The sequence below is a fragment of the Fusarium keratoplasticum genome, chromosome 11, assembly GCF_025433545.1.
Source record: "Fusarium keratoplasticum isolate Fu6.1 chromosome 11, whole genome shotgun sequence".
NCBI lineage: Eukaryota > Fungi > Ascomycota > Sordariomycetes > Hypocreales > Nectriaceae > Fusarium > Fusarium keratoplasticum.
Window position 1 is genome coordinate 1,653,172 of NC_070539.1, and position 18,879 is coordinate 1,672,050.

General features: G+C 50.6%; 8 protein-coding genes and 1 pseudogene across 9 annotated transcripts, besides 1 other annotated feature; 6 read left to right on the forward strand and 3 right to left on the reverse strand.

Annotated features, from left to right (window-relative positions):
• Nucleotides 1–165: 165 nt before the first annotated feature.
• On the reverse strand, nt 166–1,086 carry NCS57_01336600 (NmrA domain-containing protein; the record flags this gene model as incomplete). Its single annotated transcript, XM_053063006.1, has 1 exon — nt 166–1,086. One exon carries the CDS (start codon nt 1,084–1,086, stop codon nt 166–168), a length of 921 nt encoding a protein of 306 aa, XP_052907901.1.
• A 669-nt stretch (nt 1,087–1,755) lies between these two features.
• NCS57_01336700 (uncharacterized protein) lies at nt 1,756–3,252 on the reverse strand (the record flags this gene model as incomplete). Its single annotated transcript, XM_053063007.1, has 2 exons — nt 1,756–2,976; nt 3,028–3,252. The coding sequence occupies 2 exons, from the start codon at nt 3,250–3,252 to the stop codon at nt 1,756–1,758; spliced, it is 1,446 nt and encodes a 481-aa protein (XP_052907902.1).
• Nucleotides 3,253–4,732: 1,480 nt separating this feature from the next.
• NCS57_01336800 (HET domain-containing protein) lies at nt 4,733–7,227 on the forward strand (the record flags this gene model as incomplete). Its single annotated transcript, XM_053063008.1, has 3 exons — nt 4,733–6,122; nt 6,228–6,487; nt 6,718–7,227. 3 exons carry the CDS (start codon nt 4,733–4,735, stop codon nt 7,225–7,227), a joined length of 2,160 nt encoding a protein of 719 aa, XP_052907903.1.
• A 703-nt stretch (nt 7,228–7,930) lies between these two features.
• Nucleotides 7,931–9,982, forward strand: NCS57_01336900 (Zn(2)-C6 fungal-type domain-containing protein; the record flags this gene model as incomplete). Its single annotated transcript, XM_053063009.1, has 5 exons — nt 7,931–8,564; nt 8,616–8,810; nt 8,860–9,131; nt 9,195–9,866; nt 9,933–9,982. Exons 1-5 carry the CDS (start codon nt 8,335–8,337, stop codon nt 9,980–9,982), a joined length of 1,419 nt encoding a protein of 472 aa, XP_052907904.1. The 5' UTR covers nt 7,931–8,334.
• A 386-nt stretch (nt 9,983–10,368) lies between these two features.
• Nucleotides 10,369–12,180, forward strand: NCS57_01337000 (Beta-lactamase domain-containing protein; the record flags this gene model as incomplete). Its single annotated transcript, XM_053063010.1, has 4 exons — nt 10,369–10,939; nt 10,990–11,028; nt 11,081–11,342; nt 11,400–12,180. The coding sequence occupies 4 exons, from the start codon at nt 10,369–10,371 to the stop codon at nt 12,178–12,180; spliced, it is 1,653 nt and encodes a 550-aa protein (XP_052907905.1).
• A 444-nt stretch (nt 12,181–12,624) lies between these two features.
• Nucleotides 12,625–13,920, forward strand: NCS57_01337100 (uncharacterized protein; the record flags this gene model as incomplete). Its single annotated transcript, XM_053063011.1, has 3 exons — nt 12,625–13,032; nt 13,091–13,163; nt 13,208–13,920. 3 exons carry the CDS (start codon nt 12,625–12,627, stop codon nt 13,918–13,920), a joined length of 1,194 nt encoding a protein of 397 aa, XP_052907906.1.
• Nucleotides 13,921–14,186: 266 nt separating this feature from the next.
• NCS57_01337200 (Protein kinase domain-containing protein) lies at nt 14,187–16,526 on the reverse strand (the record flags this gene model as incomplete). Its single annotated transcript, XM_053063012.1, has 2 exons — nt 14,187–15,808; nt 15,866–16,526. 2 exons carry the CDS (start codon nt 16,524–16,526, stop codon nt 14,187–14,189), a joined length of 2,283 nt encoding a protein of 760 aa, XP_052907907.1.
• A 469-nt stretch (nt 16,527–16,995) lies between these two features.
• On the forward strand, nt 16,996–17,323 carry NCS57_01337300 (annotated as a pseudogene). The gene is made up of 2 exons: nt 16,996–17,070; nt 17,129–17,323.
• Nucleotides 16,996–17,323: a sequence feature.
• A 302-nt stretch (nt 17,324–17,625) lies between these two features.
• Nucleotides 17,626–18,857, forward strand: NCS57_01337400 (uncharacterized protein; the record flags this gene model as incomplete). The annotated part of the gene is made up of 5 exons (XM_053063013.1): nt 17,626–17,728; nt 17,812–17,877; nt 17,944–18,213; nt 18,276–18,499; nt 18,561–18,857. The coding sequence occupies 5 exons, from the start codon at nt 17,626–17,628 to the stop codon at nt 18,855–18,857; spliced, it is 960 nt and encodes a 319-aa protein (XP_052907908.1).
• Nucleotides 18,858–18,879: the final 22 nt, after the last annotated feature.

Consider the following 18,879-nt stretch of genomic DNA (forward strand, 5'->3'; position numbering starts at 1 on the left):
TGAAGAGATACAAACACTGTCTAAACGTTGTTTAAGAGTGCCCGATAATAGCTGTAGATCGTTCTATTGTTTCTCATTAGTCTATATAATATTTAGCGTACAGAGACGCGAACCCTCATACAGGAGGCGATTTCTCGGTTTAGGTGTTGGATAGGGAAACCCTTGTTAAATCTGGGGATTTTGGCGGAGAAACTCTTCAATCGACGTAGTCTTGACATTCAACTTGTCGTTGTCAATATTCTTGAGGGAATAAGTTCCGTCCAGTTGGAAAAGTTGATAAAACAGGCCGATGAAGCTGTAGTAGTCATTGTAGGCCTTCTGGCTCCTCATGGAGTAGGCAAGCTCCCGCAGATCGTCCAGCGTTCCTCGGTACTTCTGGGCAATTTCGACGCCTCTGACCTCCTTGTAGATCCTCGCCAGCTCCTTGGGCGAGTAGGCGCCGGAATGCAGCTCCCAGAAGCCACCTTCTGGGGCATCGTCGCGTTGGATAACCTCGGCTGAGAATTCGGCGGCGTCCTTCTCAGTGGTCAAGTCCCAGGTCTCATCACCAGTGCCCCAAATGTCAACGGTCTTATTTTCTGGATCCCAAGGGCCGTTGTAGGCGGGAGAGAAGTTACCGTGGCCGGGGACGGAGAAGTAGACCTCGGCAAGGCCGCCGGTAAGAATCCAGATCGGCTTGATGGTTGAAGTCAGCTTGGCCTGTTGATAGAAGGCAATGCAAGCATCGTAGCTTTGGTGCATTCCAAGTTGAAGGTGCCTCCAGTCGGCGTTCCAGCTAGCGGCCAGGAAACGGGTGATGCCGGCACGCTCAGCGGCTCGTAGGAGGATCAGCTGGGCATCCAGGTGCATCACAGGAGTTCCTGCATACGCGCAGATGATCGCATCAACTCCAGCACAGCCTTTATCCAACGCTTCGATGTCATAGTAGCTTTGAATCTCGACAAAGCTTTCCAGTTTGGATCGCTGCTCGTCGGTGAGCTTTGCTGGAGATCGACCGAGGCCGCGGACTTGATGCCCACGAGAGACGAGGCTGTCGATCAGATGCAGGCCGAGATTGCCAGTGACTCCAGGGACAAGGACGAGCATGATGAAGATTGCTTTGGTAGCGCGGTAAAGGGTGACAATGCAAAACGATGTTTAGGGTGTGTTCGGGGCTGAGTATTGGTGTTGAAACTAAGGGAGTCGGATTCCCAGTGCCACCAAACCAAGTTTCTTAAATACAAACTGCTTCTCACTGCTCGGACTTCGGACATCCGATGTTCTGCTTTATTCTTGATTTAATTAGTAATGCCATGGCCAAAGAGTCGCTCTTCGGCTCTAGTGTCTCGGATCGCGAACACGGACGAAGGCGGACGAAAGACACACTTGGCGGGGTCTTGAACCCCCTCTAACATCTTTTTGCGGGATCTGATTGGCTCTCGCGGATATGTTGACGTTGATATGAGGTTGTTGCCCTATTGCCGGCCAGGATCTGTCGATGTGGCGGACACGTAGTAAGAGATGTAACAAGTATGCACTGGGTCATACAGAACTTGATACGTCGACTGACAGGGTCTCTCTGGGCACATTTGCCGCCATGATTCAGAGCATTTGTAAGCGATTTCCACAAATCATATCTTTTTTGATGGGTAGTTATAGCTAGCAGGAAAGGACTGGATGTGTTACAAGATTGGCATATCAAGAATGTTGAGGTGACTTTCCAAAAGCTTGACTCGGCCCTCAAGAAGCCGAGCAATCCTGATCATCTCACAAGACTCATACTCGGCGAGCACTAAACATAAACCGCGGAGTCAGCCAAGAAACCCAATATCGCGTCGCTCTAACGGTCGTCGTCGAGTTGTCCCCCTGCTCCATCTCAACCTTGAAGATCTGCCAGCACCGAAGGAACCACACAGACAATGTCCCCGTCAGAAACATGAAGCCTACAAACAGCTGTGCCTCTGTAAACTTGAGGCTCTCTCCACTGCCTGCTATCTGCATGGCCAAAGGCCCACCAAAGGTGGTTGGTAGTGCCATGGCGATGCAGAGCGATCCAAAGGTGCTTGCGAGCTTTCGAATGCCGACCACCTCAACCATGACGGGGGTGATGGTGCACCAGAATACGCCACACAATGCGCCGCCGATGAGTGAGAATACAAGTAAGGGTGCGTAGGTCGTCGCCGGGAGCCAGAGTCCGAAGCAAGAGATGGCGCAGAGAAACGTGAGGATACCGGCAATGTTGATACGACCAAACGAGTCACTGATGTAGCCGATTAGTGGGCGCGACAAAGCCATGCCCAGGTTCAGCAACGCGCTCGACATGGCACCCTGTGCCGGTGTAAGGCCGATAGAGGAAGCGTATGTGGGAAGTGAGTATAGTAGAATGACATAACCCAAATCTGTAGCGAACCCCCAGACGATAAGGAGAATAATCTCGATCCGCCCAAAGTCGCGAGGGTCGAAGCGTTCCTCGTCCAATCTCATGTCCGGCTGTGTTCTGCCGCCCCATTCCTTCAGCAAAAAGGCAGCGAGAAGATTAGCGCCTAGGCCGCAGAAGGCGAGAATGCGGTAAGTCCAGCGGATTCCGACGTCTTCGATAAGGTGATTCGCGGCGATGCTATACACCAGTCCTCCTAGACCGACCCCGGCCGTTGCACAGCCGACTGCCAGGCTTCGCCGGGAGGTAAACCATGGAGGAAGCACGGCAGCGCCAGAGATGTACGATAAGCCCATGCCAAGTCCAAAGCAGGCTCCTTGGCTGAGGAAAAGTTGCCAGATCTTGGTTGCAAAGGAAGAAGTGATGAGCGAGATGAATAGAAGAACAGAACCGAGGATGAGGGTCAAGCGTAGGCCGATGCGCTTGCGGACGATAGTGACAAGCGGGGAGATGATGAGGGCCGCCGAGATGGAAAGCCCGCCAACGAGGGAATATTCGAAGAACGAGGCTGGCATCTCCTTTGGGTGGGTTGCATAATAAGCCATCATGACGGCCCAGGACTAGAAAGAGGTTAGCTGATGTCCTGGCATCTTGCATATCAGTAGACTTGCAGCATTGATGCCCCAGGTATGTGAATTGATGAGAAAAACAGCAAAGGCGCAAACCCATCCGTAGCCCCCGTTAGGAGGAATAGGCTCGACAGTGGCGATATTTACCATATTGTCGGTGGAAGGTTCGTCAATGTTGCTCATGGCATGTGGTGATTGAGATTCCATCTCAAAAGCCTCGGTCCTCACGTCCCCCGTTTCGACGGCAAGATCAGCTGAGCGAGCCATGGTGAAGAATGTGACAGGCGATGAGCAGATACAAGTTCAGAAGTCAAGAGCATGGGCGAGCAATAGCTATATAGTCAGCTTGATGGCCGGGCCGGTGGCTTGCTATCTTAAACTTTCATGTACGCAGCCATGATAGGTCGCCCTTCAACGCCGACTTCGCATCTGAATATCTGATGGTTGTGTGGATCTAGCGTCAACTGCTCACTCCAATCTTCGCTACCCCGCCCTCGGCTCGCGATAAGAAGGGTTGCCAAGGCAGGTGACTTGTTGTAAAGCGCCCTATATATGCAAGATTTGTTATCTCTTTGCTTCTTTTGACGTAGTAAGCCGGTGAGGGGTCGACTTTCCCAGGGCAGCATTAAGTAAACCCCATGCCGTCAAAATGGCAAAATAATAAAGATGTCAGAAGATATATAGAAAGAATCGAACATTAGATCGCAGATGTAATATTCTTGGAACTCTACTTTACACTTTTTTTTTTTTTTTTTTTTTTTTTTCCGAGTCTGCCACCGTCCGCCCGGAGTCTGAAGATCTATGTGTTAAGGTTAATGTTAAAGCCTTGCTGCCCTCCGCGCCGATAAAGGCATCTTGACTCATAGTCTCACGCCCAGTCGTCCACAATAGATAGACTTTACCGACCCTTCAACATGCGGAACTGGCCTGGAGGTGCCTGTTTCTGGTCACGAGGAGTAGACTAAAGTGTTTACGCCACATTCTATATGTCCCCCTCATCGGCATATTCTCCGATGTCTCCGGTATCAAGTGACAACGCGGGGGCACATGTCGGAGGTGAGCTTATCAGGTAGTCTTTGTCTGAGAATGCCATCCTCGATGATTAGCAGATATGCCGTCATCGATCCCACCATGTTCAGCTGAGTTGGAGAAAGTCTATATCCAGCGGCTGTTATAGTGGACCCGATCAAATCAAAGCTGCTGGCACTGAATACAACGCCAGACAAGTCACAGGTATATCATTCCGACTTCGACTGGTCTAGAGGAACTAGTTACGTCTCGGCTGCGCTTGCGATATCGCTAAGCTTATTAGGCAATATATATGCACATAGGTACTTGACCGATATTACAATGACCGTCGCCATGGAACAATGACAGTTGATTTCAGCACGAGGTGTTGGATTTGCTTGACGCTTCCTGTAAGAATGTTGCTGACTAATGCCCTTACAGAGTCGGAATATCAGGCATCTTCAGGCGCCGAAAGAGCCCAACTCTGCAGGCCAGGTTCAGGACTCAGAACCGACATGATATGATAACTACCAACTTAGACCTCTCAAACCCTCCCTTGCCATTTGGACCCCTGTCGACCTTCTGGCTCAGTTAACCCATCCAGGGCCGGGCTTCAACTATAATAAAGAATACATTTTCAACACATCACACAGCTGGACCCCTATCACGAACGTGTCTACGGCTGTTCGACAAACTGGGGATCCTGGCTTGGCTCTGAGCGTTTCTTGGCACTTCAGCGATGGGGAACTCCTGTCAGCGCTACTCTTATCAGCCTCTGGCCCAGGACTCAATCCGACTCATCACCATCAAACCCGGGCCATGGGACTCTATCATAGAATGTGAAGTCGACATCAGGAAGCTTGGAGAGGGCGGGAGTAGCTTCAGAGCTCTATCATACGTCTGGGGTGACAGCAATGTCCGCTGTACGATACACCTCAACGGCAACGAGTTTGGGGTGACAGTGAACCTCTTTGAGGGACTTCGACAGATTCGGGAGTCCATGTTCAAAGATGGCACTCTCCGCCAATTACCTATATGGGCAGATGCCATCTGCATTAGCCAAGAAGACAACGAAGAGAAGGTGAAGCAGATCCCCAAGATGCATGACATCTACAACACCGCCGAGGAGGTTCTCTTGCGGCTTGGAGTCATGCCTATCCCACCCAACTTTGTAGAGCCGTGCATCGGCGACGACCGTTTGCGACCACTGCTGGGTTTTAGCGATGAAGATCGTTCAATGAGTGAAGAGCTTAGGGAGAAGGTCCTCCAGAAATACGTCCGGTACGCCCACTTGACGGAACTCCAGCATCTGTATCTAGGCCCACGACTGTCCGTTAGGTATCAGCTGATGTTCGCTGCTATCGCCTCGGCTCTTCGTCGGTGTAGTTATTTCCAGAGGGTATGGACTGTTCAAGAAGCCGTGCTTGCGAAGGATGATCCCATCATCCTGGTGAGTCGACACGTCCTGAGCTGGCATGAGTTCGCGCGCATCAACGATGAGAGAGTCAATCAGCGCTCTGAAGTTTCAAAGGGTCCCCACACCTCGTTTCCTGGTATCTCATCGCTCAGGGTCCAGCGCGCCCGGGGTGAAGCCAGATTGGTCCATCATCGGTTGCTAGATCTCATTCAAGACTTCTCAGACCTCGCATGTACTGAGGCTGTGGACAAGATATACGGCCTGCTCGCCATGGTTCCCCTTCATAGTTTTCCCGAGCGTCGTTTTCCCAAGAGCCTTCGGCCAAACTACAACATACCTTGCGAGGAAGTCTACTGGAAATACGCCGAGTATATCTTTAACACAACTGGCGACCTCCGCCTTCTAGATAAGTGTACGTGGCCTCTTCCTGGGGTGCCTTCCTGGGTTCCAGCCATCGGTACTACTGAACAGAAGAGCTCAGTAGTAAAGTCCAGCACTTTACCAAACTCGGACAAATTCTCAAGGTCATATCCAAGTTTTTCGGCAGACCTCCGGGAGATGTCCATGACTGGACACAACTACGGTGTTTGCGTAGATCGCATGGAGCGCCCTTCGAATGTGCTCAGGCCTGGAGACCTAGATCTCGTGGGGACATCTATGGATCTCCGGGACACGATGTGCCAGCTTAGAGAGAGAATCCTGGGGCCTCTAGGTATGTTCGGCGAGGGGCGTTGGAGGTCTGTAACCCGCACGGGACGGCACTCTCCGAAGGCGTCGCACGAGGAGGTAGTATGCAGAAAAACCCTGTTTGAACTAGCTCAGAGTATGGACTTGAGCGAAATGAAAGACTTTTGCTCTGGGCATCAAGACTTTGCGGAGTGTGCACTGGAGGGCTGGAAGGAGCTGGCAGCCTTTGCGTGGGCCTCGTTGAGAACGAGCAAGGGGGAGGTATTCACCTTCCGTGATAGCCTGTGGCTCGACAACCTGCAGCCTCGCAAAGGAGATCACATCTTCAAGCCCGATGGGATGAAGAGCATCGTTATTCTTCGTCCAGCGTCTGATGGCAGGTTTCGTCTGGTGGGGAGATTGACACCCCGCGGGAGGATTCTGAAATTGGAGGGGAGGTCGGAGAGGGTCAGGGTGATATGAGATGCGTTTTATTCTGGTTTTGATCATCTCTTAGAGTGTTTAAATAAACTATAGCTGTTATGTAACCGTTTGGAGGCCGGCATGCTTCACTTATTAGCTCATAACACATCCCGCCCCATTTGCCCAAAGATGTCCAAAGGATATACGACATTTGTTAGAACAACTACGTCTTGCCCTCTGTCTACCAGGGAAACTACTCAGCCATCACCCACAAGGCGGAGGAGGAGCTTTTCCCTCTCCTCCGGAAGCTGGGAGTGGCCTTTTACGCGTACTCACCCATTGCGGGGGGTGTTCTGGCCAAGTCGCCTGCCCAGATCAAGGCTGGGGGTATGAGGTTTAGCCCTGACCAGATGTATGGGCTGTATCATCAGATGTACGTCAAGGATGCGCTGTTGGACGCTTTGGATGACTGGGAGGGGATCCCCACGCGGGAGGGTGTCTCCAAGGCGGAGCTTGCGTATCGGTGGATCGTTCATCACAGCGAGCTGAAGGGGAGTTATGGGGACGGGGTCGTGGTGGGGGCCAGTAGGCCGTCTCAACTGGAGGAGACGCTTTCGTTCTGCGATGGAGGACCTTTGACTGATGCTGCTGTGGAGGGTATTCAGGCGATCTGGGATAAGGTGAAGGATTGTGCACCTACTGACAATTGTCAGGCCGTCCGGGGTTAGAAAAGAGGCGGTAGCGATGGAGTTCATAGCAATAGAGTTGGTTGTGCCTAGGCTAAGTGGATAAAGGGTGTAATAAAGACGGAGACGCTTGAGCTGCAAACACAGTCCCGGGATCCCTCGCACACAACAGATAAAAAGTCAAGAGCAATCATGGATGCAGGGTAATGCGGATTGGAGTATTTCTAAATGTTTCTCAATCGATGGGGAGCCGCTTTTATGGATGTAAGGCATGGCCTTGAGCGACCAACTATCAAAGCGATACTTATAGCCTCCTTTACTTTGGAAAGTGTATTATTTATAGATCTATTAAAATAGGGTGTATATAAAATCAAGATTGATTTTTAATACTTTTAGTAAATATTTTCGTAATCTTATTATACCTATTAATAACTTCTTAAGTTAGAGTCCTAGAACCGGGGAGCTACGCCTCGGGCTACCTAGCATATCACACTGAAACTATGCCAGTTATCGTCCATATCACGAAGATGTCTATTGAGTGTCATCAATGCAATGAACAATGGAGTTTCCGGTATGTTTCGTTCATATCGGCGGTTGCTTATATCCGCTGAATCCTACCTCGATAAGCAGGGGCACTCTGAGGATTATTAAGACACACGTGACCATCGCCAAGCCGACTCGCGTTAACTAACAGGTCTGCCGACACATTCTTACTCTCACCAAGCACATCATGAGCGCGCCAAACGAGAATCAGGCATCGGTAACGTTGCTGAAAACATGTCAAACATGTTTCAATCTCAAGATTAAGTGTGACAAGACTCAAGATTCCGATCTTTGTGATCGGTGCCTTCGGCTTGGCAAGACATGCGTATTTAACCCAGCCCGGCGTCGGCCGCGTAATACTAGTCGTCACAGGTGAGAAGGTCAAACAGAAATAAATGTACTTTGACTAATTGGCTCTCATGTGGTAGATTGGAGTTGAGGTCTAAATCCAGGAGGGACTCTAAATCACCATCAAATTCGGGCGCTTCAACTTCAACTACAACGCCAGGCGACATCTTCAACAAAGATGCTTCACTCGACCCTTTTCAACGAGGAATTCTATCTTTGGAACTTGGGGACAAACTTCTCGACTACTTTCGATCGAGGATGACACCATACTTTCCGTTTGTTGTGTTCCCAGCGGACATCTCCGTTAGCATAACCAACTCGTATCGGCCGTGTGCCTGTCTAGCTGCGCTTGCAGCGGCCTCGCATGCAGATACGAACCGTCAAAAAGCACTTGGTGACCTTTTTCACCAAGTTGTGGCTGCCAAGATGGTTAGTGGAAAGTTCAATGACCTTGACCTACTGCAGGGTCTTCTTATACATCTTGCTTGGTATGCTACCGTCTCATCAATCGAAAACGACCCTGCTGAACTTTGGTTTAGGGCACACTACCAACCCCGACCAAAGAGATATACACAGCACTTGCACCTCGCCACAAGTATTATTAGCGATATGCGCCTTGATAAACCTAGAAGACCGGAGCTATGGGATGTGGACGGCGGTAAAGATAGGGACGAACCAGACTGGGGCCCACCCGAGATGCGCGCTCTTGCAGGTGCATATTACCTATCATCTACGTCAGTCAACCCTACTCGGCTTTCTCATATCTACTAATATCCCCTATAGCTCCTCTATTGTGCTCCAGAAATCACGTCACATGTCGCACTCGCCTTATATCTCAAAATGCTGCGAGCATCTCGGCCTACTAAACATGCACCCCACTGACAGGTATCTTGTCTACATTATCCGCGTGCAGACTCTTATTGAAAGGGTCGACGACATAGTCAACAAGCCTTCTGCTGCTCATGATCTTTCGCCTTTCTGGGAGGAGACTCAACGGATTGCTCAGGAGTGTGCTGATATCAAGGCGACATTGCCCTTTCCTCTCAGTGACAGTCGTAAGTTTCCTAGGACAGGCCATCTTCTCAGCACCCAGATATATATAGCTGACATGTCACTAGCACCATTACTCTTGCAACTCCATATGCTGGAACTTCTCCTCAGCCAGTCATCGCCCCGAGGAACTCCGTTTGGGCTCGACAAGTTTCAGCGCAACCAGAACCCAACAGAGGGCCAACCTGCCATCATAGACTGGCTTTCTGCCAGCATGTCAGCGGCTCGGTCCTTGATTAGTGTGGTGCTTGTTCTACCACACGGAGAAGAAATGGCAATGTCAAATATGGGCTGGATCATGATGTATTGCGGCTTATCGCTGGCAGTCCGTCTCGATCTTCTTGCCATCAGAGGGCCCATCTCTGGGTCCACTGGACACCTTCGTCGGTTCCTGGATATGCCTCATACACTTCGGCAGATTGTGCTCCGCCTAGAGGCAGCACGACATGGGGACAAGGCTACTGCTGCTAATCTGCACCCGTTCGAAGGTTTGGCCAGACGAGTTCGTCGGCTGGAGCAGTGGTACCACGCTCAGGCTGGTGATGACCTGGTAATCACCACCACACCCAGCCCGCAGGTTGTGGACCAACCCAATGCAGTGACAGTGGACACCGACAGCATGCCCGTCTCGAACTTGCCAGCTTATCCGAATGTCAGTACCTGGGGAGGGGCTGGTTGGTACCAGGGGGCGGAGTTTGACATCAGCACTTTTCTCTTTACGGACCCTGTTGACATGCCTGGTAATTTCGGTCTTGGAGATAGATTTCCTTGAGTGTAACGGGTTTAGATACGGGATAAAATTATAGACTCTAGTTTGGTCGTTGAGACCCGCAACACCGACTCCGAGTCGGACTAAGATACGGAGTAAGATACGGAGTAAGATACGGATTAACGTACGGATTAACGTACGGATTAACGTACGGATTAACGTACGGATTAACGTACGGATTAACGTACGGATTAACGTACGGACTAAGAGGTTGGCATACAAATCAACGTTTTATACAGCAAATGCCGTGTGATCCTTGGTTTATTGAAGGATTGATCGTCAATCTTCTAATTTCGGCTTCTAAGCCTCATCCAAGCGTCGAAATATTCTCCGTGGATGCCAGAGCTCTAGTCTGCTCGACATGTATAATAAGACACCGTCAAGCCAGCAATGGCTCAATATCTCCATCCTCTCCATCTCATCTTCATCTACCTTTTCTCTTTTTTCTTTGATCACCTTCAATCTCACATAAAATGCGTTCATTTATTCCTTTGGCGGCTGCCGCATCGGTCTTGGGCGGATTCACCACTACAGTCTCTGCTCAGCAAAATGACGACGACATTCCCTTTTCGGCCTGCCCTCTCGTAGGAGCGTACTACCCTCCTCCGACCATCGACAAGTCGTCCAAGACTTTTTCTCAACTTCAATCAAAGTTCGCTGGAGTTTTTGATGACCTAATCAAGAATGGCGGAAGCGAGGACTATGGTCCTATCTCGGCAAACACCACTTCTTTCTCCGTGGTTCTCTTTGGAGGTGCTGAATCTCTTCGCGATGATCCGGTCTTTTTCGAGTACCACTACACCTCTCCCGAGGATCAGGCTGCCACAAAGACCAACCTCACCTCGACAACGAAGTTCCCCGTTGGCGATTTGACCATGGTGTTTACCGTGTATGCATGGCTGGTCAAGAATGGCGACAATTGGGAGACTCCCATCACCAAGTACCTGCCAGAGTTGGCGAGGGTCAAAGGATCGCTGACGGTGCCTTGGAAAGATGTCACGATTGGATCTTTGGCTGGTCAAATGTCTGGACTCAGTCGCCAATGTGAGTTGTAATGATCGATTCCCTCAGACATGCACTAACAACATAACCAGCCCAAGCGTGTGCCATTGGCGAGCCTTGCAATTATGCATGTACGTATTGATAGAAATCTGAGATGACAAGATTAAGTGCTGATGGTTGTAGCCTTTGTCCGCGATTTCGCAAACAAGCCTCCCGTTTTCCTCCCCGATTCAACTCCGATTGTGTCGTACGCTGCCTTCCAGCTGCTCGCCTTTGCCATGGAGAGGCAAGACCGACACAGAGGGAGAAAGAATTCTTGGGGTTCTGTTCTCGACGATGCTCTGCTGCACTCTTTGAACATGAAGTCCAGCGCTCTGCTGTGCCCTGACGACACAGACGTGTTTGCCATTGACGGACTGAACCTTTCGCAAATCGGCGAACCTGGGTAAGCAAAGTGCCTGTGTTTTGATCTTGAAGACTTTTACTGACTGATGTGCTCTAGTGCCTTGTCCCTCGTCAGCTCAATCGAGGACCTTGCCCGAGCCGGTCATTCCATGCTGTCTTCCACTCTTCTGTCACCTGCAGTCACTCGACGATGGCTCCACCCCAACATGGACACATCCAACCTGCGCAACGGAGTTGGCCGTCCTTGGGAGGTCTACCGTGCTGGATCCACCGCCATCTCGCCCGTTCTGGATGTCTTAACCAAGAGCGGCACAATCGGACAGTATGCTAGCTACTTTGGTCTCACGCCTGACTTTAACGCCGGTTTCGCTATTCTTGCGCATGATAGCACTGTCGAAGACCGCAAGCTTGATCTCAACGTGTATGCCGACATTGTCAGCGAGTCGCTTGGCTACATGCAGGCCTTTGCAGCCAAGGAGTTGGCACAGCGCTATGCAGGCACCTACCAGGCTGCTAACGGAGGTGCGGCTGTTCTCAACATTACCGATAACGGCCCAGGTCTAGAGATCCAGAACCTCACCATCGGCAAGGTGGATGTCAAGGCGGAGACGGCCAAGAAGCTTGGAATCAAGGTCGCCGAGTTGGATTTCAGAATCTACCCTACCAACGTGCAGGACAAGTCCAAGCACCAATTTGTTGCCGTGTTCCAGGACAGGAGCGCTCCTATTGACATGGGGACACCAACTTGTATTACCTGGCAGGAGGTTGGTGCCGTTGCTGGGGTTGAGGAGACTCTTGTCTTTCTTCTGGGTAAGGATAGGAGCGTTGTTGGTTTTGAGCTTCCTGAGGCCAAGGTGAAGTTTGAGCGGGCGCCATGATTGGCGTAATATGCGTTTATGAGTTTGATAAGCTTTTCTTTTCTTCAAGATTGACTTGATTAATCACTCTTCTCAATTAATCGGACTATCGATGTATTTATAGATCATGGTGTGGTTAGAGGCTAGACACACATGTCGGCATTTTGCCTTGCTTCATAGTATAGACTCGTAGTCACTGAGGCCTGAAATAGAGTAGGATTCTCGCAGATGAACTCCCAGAACGTAAATCATACGACCAAGGCTCTGATCCAATCATCTTGGCCATCTTCCCGGAGTCGACCGGATTTCATCTTCCAAGGCAGTCTTATAGCGGGGTTGCTGCCTAAAAGGACGAGCTAAAATCAACGTCCAAGATATGAAACGTGACCCCTCGAGGGTGAGCTTCACGTTCATACCCTTCACCATCACAATATCAGGATCAGTAACATTGAAGAAACAGTCAATATGGCCTCAACTGCGCCAAAAGTCCCACTTCCCGAGCGCCGAGATCCTCCTGAAGTGATCGACCAGCAAGCATCAAGACTAGTCGAGCTCATCAAGAACAGCAAACACTTTATCGTCTTTACGGGCGCAGGAGTGTCAACATCTGCAGGTGAGCTGCTCCGTCAAGTATCACATAACAATAGCTTAAATAGCGTCCAAAACACAGGCATTCCCGACTTTCGTGGCCCTGAAGGCGCTTGGACACTCAGAGCCCAGGGGAGAGTGCGCACCACTAGGGCTGTGAGCACTCTGCAGGCGATCCCGACACCCAGCCACATGGCGCTGCTGGAACTGCAAAATCGAGGCATCATGAAGTATCTTGTCAGTCAGAACTGTGATGGACTACATCGCAGAAGTGGTATTAGGCCGGTAAGCATGCTCATGATCAAGAATGACGCCATGTGCTCACGTTCCTGCCAACTGCCAGGACATGATCTCAGAGCTTCACGGGAATAGCAATCGGGAATGTTGTAGAGATTGTGGCAAGGAATATATCCGCGGTATGCATAGTCCGTTGGTGCTATTCTCATGCTAACACCCCCAGGCTTTCGAGCAGTCGCAACCTACGAAAAGACTGTCCGCGATCACCGAACCGGACGCACATGTACCCGTTGCGGAGGACTTCTCCACGACAGCATCATCAACTTTGGCGAGGACTTACCCGCCGAGGCCTTCCAACTTGCGACTGACCACGCTGAAAAGGCCGACTTGTGCCTTGTTCTCGGTTCATCCCTAACAGTCACTCCAGCTAGTGGGATACCGCAAATCTGTGGGATGAGACGTAATGCTAAGCTCGTCATCTGCAACCTCCAAAATACGCCGTTTGATCACATCTCGGAGATGCGTGTCTACTCCGAGGCGGACAACCTGATGACACGAGTGATGCAGGGCCTAGGACTCCCGATTCCCACCTTTATTCTTAAAAGACGATTGGTCATCACGGCCGAGACGGACGGCAACGGTCGTCAGTCGCTGACGCTCAGCGGGATTGATGTTGACGGCACACCTGTGTCGTATCTCCAATCTGTCAAACTCGAGTACAACAGACGAGTTCTTCGATCTGAACCGTTCATGTTCAACTTCCGGACTGCTTTGAGCCCTGGCACAAACCTCAAGTTTGAGCTTGAGTTCATGGGTCATTACAATGAGCCGAATTTGATTGTGGACTATCAAGTTCAAGACGGCGAGGCCCATGAGGCGTTGTATGATCTTCACTATGACCCAAGTACTGGTGAGTGGATGAGTATCAGAGGGTGACGGGGGATTTGAACGTGAAGGAGGTATCTATGTGCTTTTCCTAGGAGGATAATTTATGCTACCACGGCCACTTTAGCTATTAGATTGAATATATCATGAGAATACCTTGAAGGGCCTTGGTGAATAGTTAGATGTGTTTACTCTGCACATGGCGCGCGCTTACTAGGAGGCACTGCTAAAGCGGGCTAGAAAGCAAAGATGAGCATAGGATTATTATGTTCTATGAAAAGGCCTTGATATTGAGTAACTGAACCTCTAGATGCACTTTAGATCCTTCCCACTGCCCTCCTCATTGGCTCAACGACATTCTTCTGGAAATATCTCTGTGTTTCGTACTCGTTCAAACCTTTCGTTTTACTCCCAAAGTCCAAACAATTCAAGATGCAGCGCGCAAATACTGCACCTACCTGATGCGGCAACATTTTGACACACTTTTCCATCAAAAGTTGAGCCACCTCTGAGGAAATCACTCGTCCTTTGTCCAGGTATGACTTCAGGGCTGAACCAACATCCTTCCAGAGTGCAATTTCGAACAAGACCACACCCAGCGAGTACACATCGTGACTCTTTTCGAACCGTGCTGTTGGCTTGCCCCATCGCTCCGGGATGCGGTAGAGGTTGTTAGCTTGCGAGTGATCCTCTTCAAGATAAGTGGCTTCATCTCCAGCTCGAGAATATTCGAAACCAAAGAGTAGAGGGTTGCTGAGATTAAAGTTCCCAAGGCGAGGTGAATTTACGTCTTCTTCGTCCTCATCTGATGATTCCTGAACTGACGGAATATTTGAAGTGGCAATAAAGGCAATGTTGCTGCTCCGGATGCCCTTATGCACCCATCCCACGCGATGGAAATGCTCAATGGCAGTAGTTAACGCCCAGGCAAGGTGTACACGATGACCAAGAGGAACGATCTTGTGCATCTTGTACATCTCAATAAGCGTCATAACACCGCCACCGTCACCAGAGTCAAAAGTCGGCGGGAGATTGAACGCAAGACCAAGCTCCTTTGCACGGCGGTTCCTGAAGAATCCGACACAGGGAAGGATGTGAAACTCTTTTCGCTTAGGATGGCACAGTAGTCCAGTTATTCGCTGTGCCTGGCGTAGTGTCTGTGGTTGAGGTTCACCGCTGTGGTCGTTTGCCTCTTTGTACATGTACGTCTCCATGACGACGGGTTGGCCGGCTACCGTGCCATACTTGAAGCGGTTCTGTTTTAACTTGCCGCTGGGACCTCCTCGGTGTTTCGGTGTTTTGAAGACGATTTCTTCGCGGCTTATCTCGATGGTGTGGAGGCATGGGTCTTCGTTGCGAATCGCCTCGCGAAGCAGAAGCGCAGCGTCCACGTCAGCAGCTTCCAAAATTGAGGGAAACTCGTCGTCCTTGGTCAAATCTTGGGGCACCTTTGAGCCTCTGCTTGCATTATCCTCAAGAAGGAAAGGGGTCTCAATGGCAGTGTCGACTCTGGACATGTTCTCCTTGAGACGGTCCCATGACTGTTGAACCGCCTCTGCTTTCTCGCTAGTCGGAATCGGAGTAGGATTTCTGGACCTATCTGCAGCCTCAGCCATGGTGGTGTTCAGTCCTCGCATACTCCATAGTATCTCATCCCTGGCTGCCTCGGACAGTTTCTCAAAGGCTGATCCCTTGGGGAACGCTTCTTGTATGCGACGGGCCCGACTAACGACAGCCTCGATGCTGACAGCCGTGACGTTGCTTGGGGCCGCACTCTTCAACCACTCGGCGATCTGGGTGCCCGTCACATCGCCTGAGAGAGATGCCCTGAATAAGAGGTAGCCGGAAGGTTTTTGCATTAACCTTTGTTCCTGGTTGACGGGCTGTAGTCGAATGTTTGTTGGGGATTCCCGGGCAAAATTGTGAAAGACAGGCGTCACTAGCAGTCTCAAGCGTCAGCCCCTATGGTTCTTGCACATTAGTTATGGATACATACCTGTGATCTTTCCATCCTCCCTTATTTCCGAACACAGATTCTCGGACGAGATGCCTTCAGAAGCATGCTTTTTTAGAAGCCTAGTAAGTATTCTTGTGAAGGAGTGCGGCCCCGGGACAGGTGTCATGGTAGTTTCGGCATTCTGACGGTCCTTGGCCGTGGCCGAAGCCGCGATCAGCTCGAATCGACTACCCTCATCTTTAGATCCCACAGCTATGAGTGACGCGTGACAACAGTCCAGAATGAGCAGTACGTCGCCTGGGGCTGAGAAAAGTAACTGCTGCCCTTCATTCCAAGACAGCGCGGGTTCATTCTTGTCTTCAAAGGCCGTCCACTCAGCTTGGCCGTGCTTGCCAGGACCGCAGTGACCCGCGTAGTAAATGATGATCAAACTGTCTCGCTGAGACTGGTCCTCGACGAATCCGATAATTTCCTGGTTGAGGCGTTTGCGGCATGACTTGTCCGTGGGGATGCGAAAGACGACACTGTTATACTTGTAGGTCTCTTCAAACACTGCTCGGAGCTCTTGGACTTCCTTTTCAACACGATTCAGGTCATTTTTCTCCCAGTGGATAAGTAGGACGTTGACTTGCGTGTATGGGTCGCGCAGCCCCGGCTCAATGCCGCTCTTGAAAGACTGAACAATATCGGCATCTTTCATTTGACTGGCTTTCGTGGAACAACTTTAGCACGCACAAATAGAAAAGAGTCTGGCAAGTAACCAAAATCACGCAAAGGAGGCACACGAGCTGAGCATCCGGATAAACGTATTTGCCATGCTGTGTAACGCACACTGCAACAAGGCCTGCCTATCACGCGGGGGCGGCTGAATTGTTGTTTCCTCTTCTCTCAGCAGCCACCAACAGGGAGGGTTATCGCCAGCCGGCGAGATTGCCCGACCAGAGCCTGGCGAACTGCGACCCCGCAAGTATATAGCCTGCGGTAATTCGTCCAAAGTCCTATGTTCAATGCTGTCGCCTTTTCCCAGTGTTTTGTAAAGTCCAAGATTCGTGACCATGTCGGAGCCTGATAACCCACGTCGCCGAACAAGACCTGAGGATTCCTCGGAAGACGAAGAGGCAAATGACACTCTACTTCCTACAGTTCCTTCTTAGCTGACACGCACTCAGCCTCAGACAGGCTTCTCGGAGAACGCGAAAGGACGCTATCGCTCTCGCGTTGATCAATACGGGACCAAAGCCGACGTAAGTGAGGCAATAACGGTTAGAGACATGCGACTGACCCCAGCTGAACCCCCTGTAGTGGCCCCGTGAGCCACTCTACCAAGTCGGCGAGACCGTCTATCTCCAGATCGCTGGACGCCAACAGCCCGCGGGGCCGTACGTGATTGTCTCCAACGACTTTGAGAATGCCACGTACCAGCTCCAGCGATTGGATAATGGCCAGAGGCATCCAGTGGTGGTACCCGAGACCAGTCTTCGGGTGCCAAGCTCTTGATTTGCTGTAAGCCGGGGATACAGGGGGGCGCAGCCAGGCTTCTGCGGCCTGTGTTATGGAGGCCGCTGGGCCTGCAGCGCCAATAGGATGCAGTGCATGAGTGAGGGGTCCTTGAAATCTGCACATTTCACCAAGATCAGGCGTACCTAACGATGGCTGAGCTATTGTTTAAAGACTCGGCGACTTGGTAACTAGTTTGGCGATGGAAATTACATCTCTGTGCTCATAGAAGAATATCAAAGCTTCTGATTCTCTCCTTGGCAAACTCTTAAGATCGCCAATTCACCTTGAGACCAAACGACATGACGGCAACGACGTCATCAAGAGCCTCGACAGCATCAGGAGCCTCGACTGGCGCAACGGCTTCTCAGATACAGCAGCAGCAATTTGTTAGCAGACAAAGAAGTAAGAAACACACCATAAATTCTAACCCGCTCCCTCCCCGGTAAGTTGTTGAATTGGGCTTGACAGGTCTGACTTTCAGATAGCAATTGCCAGATATCAATCACAGCACGATATTCCCAGTCCATCTTTTACGACAAATCCGCCACAAAGTATGTGTTCCACGTAGTCCACAAAGACCAATCCTGACGTATTTCACATTCTAATCTATCACTTAGTTGAATCGTTCCCCCGTGGCTATCCTTCGTTATCAGCATTCCTCAGCAGCGACCCAGATTTCGCAATATTCCGATGCTTCACACGCTTACACACCCGTATTCTGCTTCATAAACAAGACGACCTGATAGAACTTGAACAGAAGTTGGATCAACTGGATCTATCACAAAGTCAAACGAACCCATATCTTCTTACGACGAATAGACGTCGCGAAGCGAACAAAGACCGGCAGGAACTCTTGGGGAAAATAGAAGAGAAGCTTAAGGAGTATGGTAAGCAAGTCGAGCTCAACGAACGGCTTATCCTCTGAGCTCAATTGGCTAAGGCTGTATAGATGATTTACTCGCCGCATTCTACACTCATCTCGAGCGCCCCGAGCCGGAAGAGTCTGAGATCCAGAGTGCTGCGAACTGGATGGACGGGAAGAAGCCAGTGGCCTTTGCGGAGTCAACTTTCCTGAACGACTGGACTGATCTCAGACGGGCGAAGCACTCTGTAGAGAAAGGAGGTCTGGAAACTTTTCTTGGGAGATACGCCAGCATGTCCAGGCTATGCAAGGTTAGTGAAGTTTTAGCATGTTCCCCTGCTGTCTCATCCTAGGTTTGGCTAACATGACTAGGATTCCAACCCGAAATCAGAGGACCCTCATATCCAGTTCATCAAGCAGTCTAAAGTTGTAGCCGTCTCACGAGCGTTAACCACCATTTTCGCCGTGGCCACCCTCGTGGCTCCTATTGGAATACTGTATGCCGTCAAAGCCGTCCCGACGAGACTTTGGGTTATTGCTGCCTTTACTGGCATCTTTTCTTCTGCTCTCTGCTGGTTAACATCTTCCCGCAACTACGAGATCTTTTCTGCAACGGCAGCATACTGCGCGGTCATGGTGGTCTTTGTAGGAAGCTTGCCAAATGAGTAGTAGTCCATATGAAATTAGCGTC